Source organism: Populus euphratica, unplaced genomic scaffold, assembly GCF_000495115.2.
Source record: "Populus euphratica unplaced genomic scaffold, PopEup_1.0 scaffold227.1, whole genome shotgun sequence".
NCBI classification, from domain to species: Eukaryota; Viridiplantae; Streptophyta; class Magnoliopsida; order Malpighiales; family Salicaceae; genus Populus; species Populus euphratica.
This window is the reverse complement of record NW_011500104.1, coordinates 290,161-301,146: the sequence shown is the minus strand read 5'-3', so window position 1 is coordinate 301,146 and position 10,986 is coordinate 290,161. Positions and strand designations below refer to the sequence as shown.

Sequence of the window (10,986 nt, the reverse complement as noted above, 5' to 3'; positions counted from 1 at the left end):
AATTGAAGCAGATATATAAATAAGTCTTATATTTTCATATATGATGATAGCTAGTGAAAAAAAGGCTTGAAGGTGCTCACCACCTTCTTGATCTGATCAACGAATGAAGTGTACGATACTGTTCCATCGTTCCCAGCGAGAACCCTGTACTTGTCCTTTCTAGTGAAGTTTGTGCATTCGAATCCTAATGTAGCTGCTAAGATTCTTTGTACATAATTGGCAACATCATGTGGGCTTTTACCAGATGAGCATATAGCTTCTACTGGCAACTGATTCAAGAAAGTCACCTCGTAAACTGGTCTAGGATTCATGAAGAAGAATACAGGGTCCAGAGCTTTGCATCCTCTTGCTGTAGTTGCATGGAAAAAACCAACCCTATAATTCATTGCCACTGGTACTATCTGGTCAGTTAATTCAGCGAAAAGTGCACTAAATCTCAATAGAAATGGTTCTCTACAAGTTGTTCCTTCTGGACAAACCACGAGGTCACCTTTGGCTAGTTCTGTTTTGATTTTCTTAGCATCAACATTGCGGATCCTTGTTAACCGAACGGTGGGGATTGGTGATAGGATCTCTGATAATCTCGAAAGGGAGTATGTGACTGCTGGGATTTTACGCCTTAGCACCGTGGATAGGACAACAGGGTCCATTAGAGTTCGATGCGTGCAAACAAATAGCACACCACTATTACCACCGGACGCAGGCGGTGGTGGCTTGCCCTTGACAATGACTTTGCCACCCAATACTCTGGACGAGTAAGGTTTAGCCCACATCGGTAACATTACTCCCACTAGAATTCGGATTGTTGCAAGTATGATGCCTAGTGGCATCCAGAGGATGATTAGGAGAGCCGTGGATGGTGTTGGGCGCTTGACCAGGCGGCCATCATGAAAGATTACAGGGAGAGGGCGGACGAGCGGGTGATCATAATGGTTTTGATTGGCCATGAATGGGGGGTGTGTTTGCTCCTGTCAAGTGTCAACACAAGAAATGGATGTAATTGTCAGCGGTAGCTCGATTAATTAACATGAATAGTATTTTACTTTGGTATTCCATGGGAGATCAAATGGAACTTTAGCTACTTAATGTGATAGCCCCTCTCATCCAGCATAAATCATGCACAATCCTCGTCTAGAGTTTGAATCTGAGGCCTTCTAATAAAACTTCAAAATTTTAGTTTTTAAACAATTGAACTATCAACCGAGAAAGCTTTGATTAAGTTGATAACCTTAAATTAATCACACTAGCTGAGGTTGCCACTAATATATATATATATGCACTCACCTTGCATTGGGATAAGAATGAAGAAGTAATCGTCCCAAGTCCAAAACCAGGCTTTTCATCGATAAATAGTTTGGCGACACGACTCGAGATATAAGAATCAATATTGTTGCCCTTGACAAATCCAGTGGCGAACCCGAACCGGCTTATCACAAGTTCACTCCCAATAACCTCATCGGCTCCCAGATGCTCCTTCACAAACCTTTCTACCATGATCCTTGGCATTTTAGTCACCACAACTCTTCTATCATATGAACTAAACACTTTCCAAGCCTCCATGTCAATATCTTCCATGTAAAACTTTGGTAAAACGGCTCTTGCTACCGACTCAATCTCCGATTCACTAACACCCGCAGTGGCAACGAAGACCACTAGTTTGAGCCCATACTCTTCCATCCCTAACATCTCTAGTAACCAAATTACAGGCCAAAAAATCAATAACAAGGCAAAGCGAAGCAAACCCGATGCCTCAAATGCTACTAACATGAAATAAGAAAAGGGGTCTCGGTCTTTGAGAAGAATTCCTTCGAGCTCTGAAACAACTGCATCCATTAGGGTTTTGTTTTGCTTGGTTTTTGGTCTTTTGATATTTGTTTACCTTGAGAGGATATTTGTGTGTTCAAAATGTTTGTTTGGTTCTTTTCTTCGTAGGTGACAACGGATTTATGTGCTGAAAAAATTATGGGAAGAGGTTGGCTTGACTGCTCTCTGATCCTGGAATTTGACGGTTTATCAGTTTACAACTGCCCCTTATATACTTTATAAACACTGCCTCTTGCCCTCTTGCCTAGGTGTATATATCTATAGATCAATATCTGTTGGATTATACGCCACGTTACCACACAAAGATTGATTACTTAACCCCAACAACTTTGTCTAATTTCATTTATCAAGATTTATAACAGGTTGAACAGTCTATAATTTGTACACCTAAAGTATAACTATTATTAGGTTACTAACCCAGATAACTTGAGCCGTATGTGTATGTACGTACGTATGTATGTGGTATATATTTGTCATGTAATTCAATTCTTGATTTGTGAAGTTTGTGATAATGATCACTCCCACGTTGTTGCATGGGAACTAGCAAAGCTGGCCGATTATTTCTTTTGCTTCTTCACTGTTCACATTTTCCTTTAGTTCTCTCCTCGCAGTTTCTGGAACTCTTTCTGGCTGTGCACTTGTTCTCTATCTAGCTTGCCATGTGTCAAATCATGTGAATTTAGAGTCAGAAAAACAGAAGATGTGCGTAGCTTTGATGCTTTGATCCGTGATGTATTTTCTTATTTTCTTTTAATGAAGTGACCTAATCAAGATTGGTAAGGGAGACGGACATTTCACGAGCTGGCTAGGCGTTGAGTTGTTTTCGTTGAAATCAGAATAATTAAGGTCAATATATGCGTGGTGTACTGATTTAGTCCTTAATATGGAGCATTTTCTGCAATGGCTTCCGAGAAATTTCAAACATACACGCTGGTTGTACATAAACGTACGGTGATCAATTAAATTATGATTGTATCTGCTTCCAAATCAACCTTTTTTTCAGTACATGTACAATGATTTTTTTAACGAAACCAAAGGCACACTATAGATGGCATCGCATTAATTAGGTGCTGGCCCGTCCAAATAACCATTCCACCCCTGCTTGACATTGACGACCTTTGTCGTTAATTGTCACACGCATGCACAAACACGCGCACGAAACCATTAGATAAAGAAGTAAAATCATATCAAAGAGTTTGGATATATACTGTGTGAGAGAAATATGAGATTGAGATTGTTAAAAAAGAATTAATTAAAAGAAAAAACTGTCTTCACCACATTATTTGATTTCCATGTGGATTACAAGCCACTAAAGATGGCCAGCACGCTTCATACTTAAATAATAAATAATCACCAAGTAGTTCGTTTCTTGGCTATACGTATATAATTGCCTGTATAATTGAAAACCATGGTATAAGTTTATCCAGCCGAAGATGTCCCGAAGCTGCAATTTGGCTATCATCATGGGATCCTTGATAATGTTTTAAAGCTCCCTGAGAATTAAAGTAGGAAAGAAAATGTTTTTGCCTTCTTTGAGCACGGTTGGTCAACTTATTTGTGCAACACTCCTTTCGATTATAAAATGCTAGTAGTTAATTTGCTTTTCAGGTTGTTGGGGACACTTTCTCCCTTAAGTTAGGTAAGGTTGGCAGGAAAATGAGAAACTTGTTAGGAAATATTGGCTATGTGTATTGTGTGAGCTGAGTTTATCCAAAGATTTGGCCAGGTAATATTGCAGATCAAAGTTGGGCTGTTTCCTGGTCTGCAAGCAGGGAAAGGCAATACAGTTTAATTATGAAGGTGGTGTTTAATTAAGCTGCGATTTCTTAAAAACCAAGCAAGTAATCATAATTTGAGGATTGGCATGAATATAAATAAACAAAGGATTTGTAGCTATTGTCTTGTTTAACGAGATCTGTATAAGCTCAAGTTACCCTTAATTTCAGGAAACTGGATCCACTTTATTATTCTAAAACTAATTTCAAAGTTACAAGCATAATTTAATAATTGTATGCTCGATTTTTTTTTAACGAAGCACGTTAGCGTCAGTAATTTCAGTTTATTTCGTTGTGATGTAATAGAAAATAATTACCTTCTAAACTCATAAAAAATAAGTTGCTGGGTTTGAGTGGGCGTTGATTCTAGTTGGGTTAACAACTTTGCGTGGAGAAAGTTTGAGAGTAGGCCTTGATACAGGAACTACCCCAAGCACCATAAGATGTTGGAGAGCCACTCAGCCTAAGCCCAGCTCCTCAATATGCTTCTGTAACACAGCAAAAGTTTCGAGGGTGCCTACATCCATTTATATTTAGCCCCAACGATGTGTTGATTGATCTAATTAATGTGATTGTCCGTAAGGAAGCTCAGGCCATCAAATTTGCATGGTCAAGTAGTGCCATTGGGCTCGTTTCAACAGCCCGTTTATGTCTGTGTTCGAGTCAATATTGGCTGCCCCTTGGCGACGAGGGGAACTTGTAAACTCCCAAGTCCCGAGGACAATTTAAAATTCTTTGTTCAATTTCATCATGACATGTGGCATTCAGTTAGACAGTTGACTAGTAACAAAATCGGCTGAAAGGACCGAAATTGCCAAGTAAAGGGACTGAGCTGCTCGAATTCAAAGTTGAGTGGTAACCCAGAAAGGCCATACTTATGGGACTGGAGGGAATTTAAGGTTATCTATTCCTATTAGAAATAACTGTTATTAAAAAAAATAATCAAATTAGAATAAATTTTATCTCGCTAAAATTTTCAGCATGTTTTGAAAATTTTGGGCAAATTTTGGCTGGAATATTTTGTTCTGTTCTGATTAAATATTATTTTTTTCTTTAATTTTACCATAAACACTTAATTTATTAGAAATTAAATTTTATAATTTATTGTATCTTGTTTTATTTGTTGTTATCGTAATCTCATAACTCATGTTATGGATTAACTCGATTCACTCAAGTTTTTTTTTTTTTTTTTTTTTTTAGTTAATTTTTTTAATATTTCATTCAACACCTTTAACATTTAGTTAATTATGAATTAAATTTTATTATTTGTTTTAATTTATTTTTTCTAAAATTATCTTAAGCTTATAATTTGAGTCATGAGTTTTAAGAGTTAACTCCAATAAACCTAGATAGTTTTATGATCTCATGACCTGTATTGATAATCTAATATGTTGTCATCTTAAATTTTTTAAATTTTTTTTTTGAAATTTTTGAATTAAATTATATTTTTACAAATCATCCAAGTTATTTTTAGACCCATTAAATTAATCGAGTCATTTTAGATTAATTCCTAAAATTTCACTTGTATTTAAAATTTGAATTAAATAATTTTAATTTAATTTAATTTTGAATTTAAGTTAAATTATATATATAATATAACTCCGAAATAACCAGCACAAATGCTCTGAAATTAAAACATATTTTCCAATTGAATAACGTCAACCAAGAACAGAATTGAGAATCTAGAGGGAGATTGGGGGAGGGATGAATTGGTTAGATGAAAAAATGAGAAGGGGAAATGGTTAATAAAGTCATTTACAAGATAAATTATCATACATGGTGTAAATTATATTCGTGTTCTCAAAAAAATATAGAATTTATTATAAAAATAATTTTAAAGTATTGAAAATTACAAATAATAAAAAGAAATTTAATTTTATTATAACTAAAATATTTAAAATTGATTTGAAAAAACATTTGTCATCCTTCATTGAATCCCTGTCTTTATTGTTAAAAAGAATGAACACCCAGTACTTTTTATCGTCTCGTTCATCCTTCCGGCCAATCTTTCACGACAGACACACCCAGAAGGAAAGCAGAAAAGAATGGGGGACGGGCAATTTTATTTCACTTCCTTCCCTACCTCTTCTCGTGACCTGCTCCCATCACTATATTTTACCTTCGGCAGTTCTGCGAGGTGTTGCATAACATTTCTCTCTGTAAACAAGCCGGCTTGTATTTTTTTTATTTTTTTTTTTGCAAGAAGAAGAAAATCTGAAGGTATATTTTTTTTTAAAAAAAAAACAGCATTAATTACACATCAAATGCAATATCTATTTCCCTAGAATCAAATGTCAAGTACGAGTCGAGGACAGAGTTAATTACTCATGCATTCTGATTGATTTTTTGTCTAAAAATATTATTTTAATATATTTTACTTTAAAAGGCTATTATTATCTAAAACATCTCTTAAATCGCGCTGTATTGGTGGAAATTAAGCAGCAGCAACGTAAAATTCTTTGGTTTTTTTTCCAATTATTTTTGTTATTTTCTAATTAACATAATCTCCTGCATAATTGTAGTAATTTGTAGTGAGTTAACTACTCATGCATTCTGATTGATTCGAGCAAGATGCAAGCCGCAAGAACATGATCTCTACTGATTGATTAATAACAGTTCAATTCAAGCAAAAACTAAATCTCGCAACATGGTTATGAAAATCACTTTACATGTGCCGTACATATGTTGTTTAAAAGCATGTAATAATTATCTCTTACTGATAATGTCCGGATCAGTTTATCACGTAACCATCTCCCAAGGTAATTAATGGGAGCACAAGTTCATGAACGTGGCTGTGATGACATGCCTGGGTTTTCCAGCACTCACTGTCTGCTCTCCCAGTCCTCGTAGCCGTAAGTGACCTCTCATGCAGTGGTTTTAAATTCACGCATTTGAATGTATCTGGATTTTATTTATTTCATTCTGGACAGCAAGAGAGTCGAGCAAGAGCACTGAAATCAGAGGATAGAAGATAACATAAGTTATTAGGAAAGGAATATCTACATATAAAATTATATCTGTGTAAGCACAAAAGATCAGATTGTACATGGTCTTCAGAATGTATCGTACATGTGAAATAACAATTCGAGAGGGTGTTTGGAGATGCGCTCTTCGGATACTGACAGGCCACGTCATCATAGTTGAATATTTTACAGCGCTAGGCTTTGTTTGTTTAATAATATTTTCGAAAACATTAAAAAAATATTTTATTTTAAATTTATATTTTTATATTAAAAATAATTTTGAAAAAATTTAAAATATTATTTTAATATAATTATAAATAAAAAATATTTTTTAAAACAACTACACGTATTACCATGCTATAAACGGCGTCACATGTTTGTAAAATCATCTTTATCCGTTAGATGTTAAAAAAATAGAGGAAAGGCTGACACTATCACCGAAAATAATGCAAGAGGCTTGGACAGTGCGTGGATGCTTTTGTCACACCGCACGAGATATCGAAGGCATCTTGAGGTCCAATGTTTGTTGGGCACTGCACCAAAAGCCAGAAAGCTCCTTCACCGGCACCTTTCCGGGGTTGATATAAATATATTTAAAAAATTATCAATGTAATATTTTTTCAAATTAAAAGCATTTAAAAGCGGTAATGACCTCATTCCCAGATGGGTGTTAACTTGAATACTCGATCCTGTATAAATTAATTTAAAAATATTATTTATTTTTTTAATCGTATATTAAAAAACTATTATATCTAGAATAATATAACTCAATTTATCAGATTTTAGATTTGTTTTTTTTAAATTATCAATCTAAATTTTATAAATTTTAAAACCACTAAAAACTTATATAATCATTAACCTTAAAATCTATAAAATTAATTAAAATATACACAAATTAGCTAGACATCTAGATTAATAATAAGAAAATAACTTAATTTTGACATGAGATGCAGTTGTTTTCCTGGCTTACATGACTATAGCTTTGGTTTTTTAGGGTTCGCAAGATAAAATAAATCCTCATGGGTTGTTTACATGCACAAGTTTGGAGTTTCTTTTTCATCTTTTTAAAAAAATTAATTTTTTTATATATTTGTTTACATGCACAAGTTTGGAGTTTCTTTTTATATATATTTTAAATCGTTTGATGTATTATTTTTAAAAATATTTAAAAAAATAAAAAATATTATTTTAATATATTTCGGTATAAAAAACATTTCAGAAAATCATGTAGTTTTTTTTTCAAAATAAAAAGGAAATAGATAAAAATTGTGATTTAATATAATTCACATGAAGGAGTCGTTGTACGTTTAGTATTAGTGGACATATTACACCGACCGACCAAATTATTTTAAGACTATAATAATGATCAGGTTTTTTTAATTACACGAGCCAAGCGATCCAGGGCAGGTAGATACATTATTTTAATCTTCTATAATTTAAATTGCATGGTTTCCTTCTTTCAAATAAATGGATAGCACACTGTCTGTCCATGTAATCCGGTATGATAAATTTCGGGCATCTTCCATTACTAAATTGGATTTTTAGGTATTAGGATCCAAAAACCCCCAATCTCATTTTTTTTTACATAAAAAACCTGGAAAGTAATACATTACATGAAACTCAATAACCCCGTTCACAGCACCAAAACATCCTATAGTTAATCTAAAAATTAAAAATAAAATTGAATAAAAAATCTTCAGGGGCTTCAACTTATTTTTGTCAACATAATTGGAAATTTAAGTTATTTTTATTGAAAACTCATTTTCTATATGAATCTATTGACATTAAAATTAATATTTTTATTATTAAAATATAATTTATGAAAAACTGTATCTCTCCTCTTCATCCTTAGTAACTTTCTTTACCTTTTCAATATTTATGAACTGAAACACAATAAAAATAAATTTTAAGTATAAAAACCTAAATATGTAAATATACAGGGATGAAATAAATGAAAATTCGTAAAATTGAGAGAACAAGCTATATTTTCACGTGTGAATTCTAACCTTTTGGCTGTGGCATTTCAGTATATATTTATTTATACAGGCGAGCAGTACAAAACAGATTTAATTTAGTTTGTATCACAGCTAGCTTTTTTACCCGGCTTCTCTAGAGGGCTAAACTATTTTTTAAATAAAAAATAATTGTCAAGTGCTGGTTTAAAACTTAGATTTGGGGTTTTGATTCAGTTGATTTTTTAATTAAAATAATATTATTTTAGTAAGGAAAAAAATTAATAATCTATAATTAAATTTTTAATCCAGTCTTATCGAGTCAGTCCATTAAATCACTTTGAGTTTTTCCTTTCTTTATTTTTATTAAATTCAACTTGATTCCAATACCAGGTTGGCTGGTCTTTGACAACCCGTCGAATTTCAAAACTATATCAATTATAACTTATTAATTTTTTGTTGCTCAACTAAAATAATATTAATTTTTTTTAAAAAAAATTGACCAAGACAACTAAACAACTTAAAAATTGAATCTTAAACTAGGCCGAATTTAAAAATTATAACGAGGACTATTAATTTTTTGACTTTTAAATATATTTAGATTATTTTATTATCTATAAAACACTGAATAAATGCAAAAATCTCAAAACAAATTGATAATAAATAATGTATATTATAAAAATACTAAAATAACCCTGGTTCAAAAACATGTAATTTTTTCTGGAATAACAAAATAATTACTACACTACAGCGGTGGACAATAAAATAAAATATATAGGGGTTACAATGATTATTTTTTTTGTTTCTGTCGTTTGTTAATTATACTGTATTGTATTTTTTTTTCTAGAAAAATATATTTGTGTGCCCATTATGGGCATTTCAGCTTATAGATAAAACAGGCTTCCAGGAGCATGCACGGGCAATAGCAGTGAGGTGGGGGCACCCAAGTACAGCAGTAGCAATCAAACATTGAATGAACAAAACCCACCTGCCATCGGTGCATTAGCGACGCGCCACATGGGCAGGGAGTGATATCCAGTAGAAATTATTTTTATTTAAAAATATTTTTAAAAAACAAACAATTTTTTTTGAGATAAAAAAATTATTATTTTTTTAAATAAAATTGTACCACAATGCCAAATAAAATATAAATTAAAAACATAACTTTTTAAATAGTATAAATATAATTAAAAATGTTAAAAAAATCAATGAAAATTTTTTTTCCATCAATAATATTTTGTAAGGTTTTGAAATTGACCTGGTCAAAATCCGGAACCCGGGCCTTGGACCGGGTCAGCCACTGGACCGGGTTTAAAAACTATGCCTAAACAAACATGGAAGATAAAAATTGAAAAGTCAGAATAATATTTTTATTTAATTTTTTGTTTTTCATCCAGCGCTTCCTTTGAAGTGTCCTTGCTACTGCGATGTTGCTAGAAAAATGCTTAGAAATATTTACAATCAGTTTTTTTTCTTTCAATTTTTATTTTAATTCTCTGACAAGAATATTTTTCAAGTTTTTTTTTTTTAATCCTGAACCAATATAAAGAACAAATTCCATCAATTTGCAAAATAGATTACATACGGTGTTTGGATTAGAGATGTCAGCTTAATGTGGTTGGAATTCATGGATGGAGATGTAAATATGTTATTTTTTTTTATAAAAAAAAACTGTATTGCACGTGTTCATTGTGTTTTTCAAATCCCTAACAAAAATCTTCCCCTGGAATTTACACATCAAAACATAAGACATTATCTGGACTCAAAGCCGATGCCGAGAGTATTGATCCAATGAATCTTGTTTTTTCTCGCCAAAAACTCATTTTAAAATAATCACCTGATTTTATAATATCCTATAAGCGATGTTTTTATAAAACAACGTTGGTCAACTGATCTTGACTATAATATCAATTTATTAAAGATGGGCAGTGTGTTGGTAAAAACTAAGGATATAAACGCTATTTTGTTGGCAGCTCATATTTTTGTACGAGATTGTTTAGTAACATAGTTATGATTAATTTTTAAATAATTTTTATATTAAAATATATATTATTAATTTTTTATTTTAAAAAAATTATTTTTAATATCAGCATATTAAAATAATTTAAAAATATATTAATTTAGAGTGAATAAAAAATAAAAAAAATTATTATTTTTAAATATTTTTAAAGTAAAAAACAAAAACAAACATATGTATTAAATCATCAAATACTTGGATACTGTATGTACTTTCAAGTTTCAAAATACCTCCTCGAAGAGTTAATATAATTTTCCTCTTGTTTTTCACCATTTATATTCTCTCTCTACAATTTTGCACTTCCTTTTCTTTTAATCATTTTTCTTTTTTTTCCCTCCTTCAACCATCTCTTAGCCCAGCAGTCGACTGAACTACATATAGTTTTAAAACTCGGCTCGGTCCGGCGGGTTGACCTGAGACCCGGCCGACCCGGGGCTTGAATCAGGCCGGGTTTA

General features: G+C 32.2%; 1 protein-coding gene across 1 annotated transcript; it reads right to left on the bottom strand.

The window, feature by feature from the left end:
* On the bottom strand, positions 1-2,029 carry LOC105109592 (glycerol-3-phosphate acyltransferase 5-like). The gene is made up of 2 exons (XM_011004341.1): positions 1,285-2,029; positions 1-968 (listed from the first exon to the last, which is right to left on the bottom strand). Exons 1-2 carry the CDS (start codon positions 1,831-1,833, stop codon positions 51-53), a joined length of 1,467 nt encoding a protein of 488 aa, XP_011002643.1. The 5' UTR covers positions 1,834-2,029; the 3' UTR covers positions 1-50.
* Positions 2,030-10,986: the final 8,957 nt, after the last annotated feature.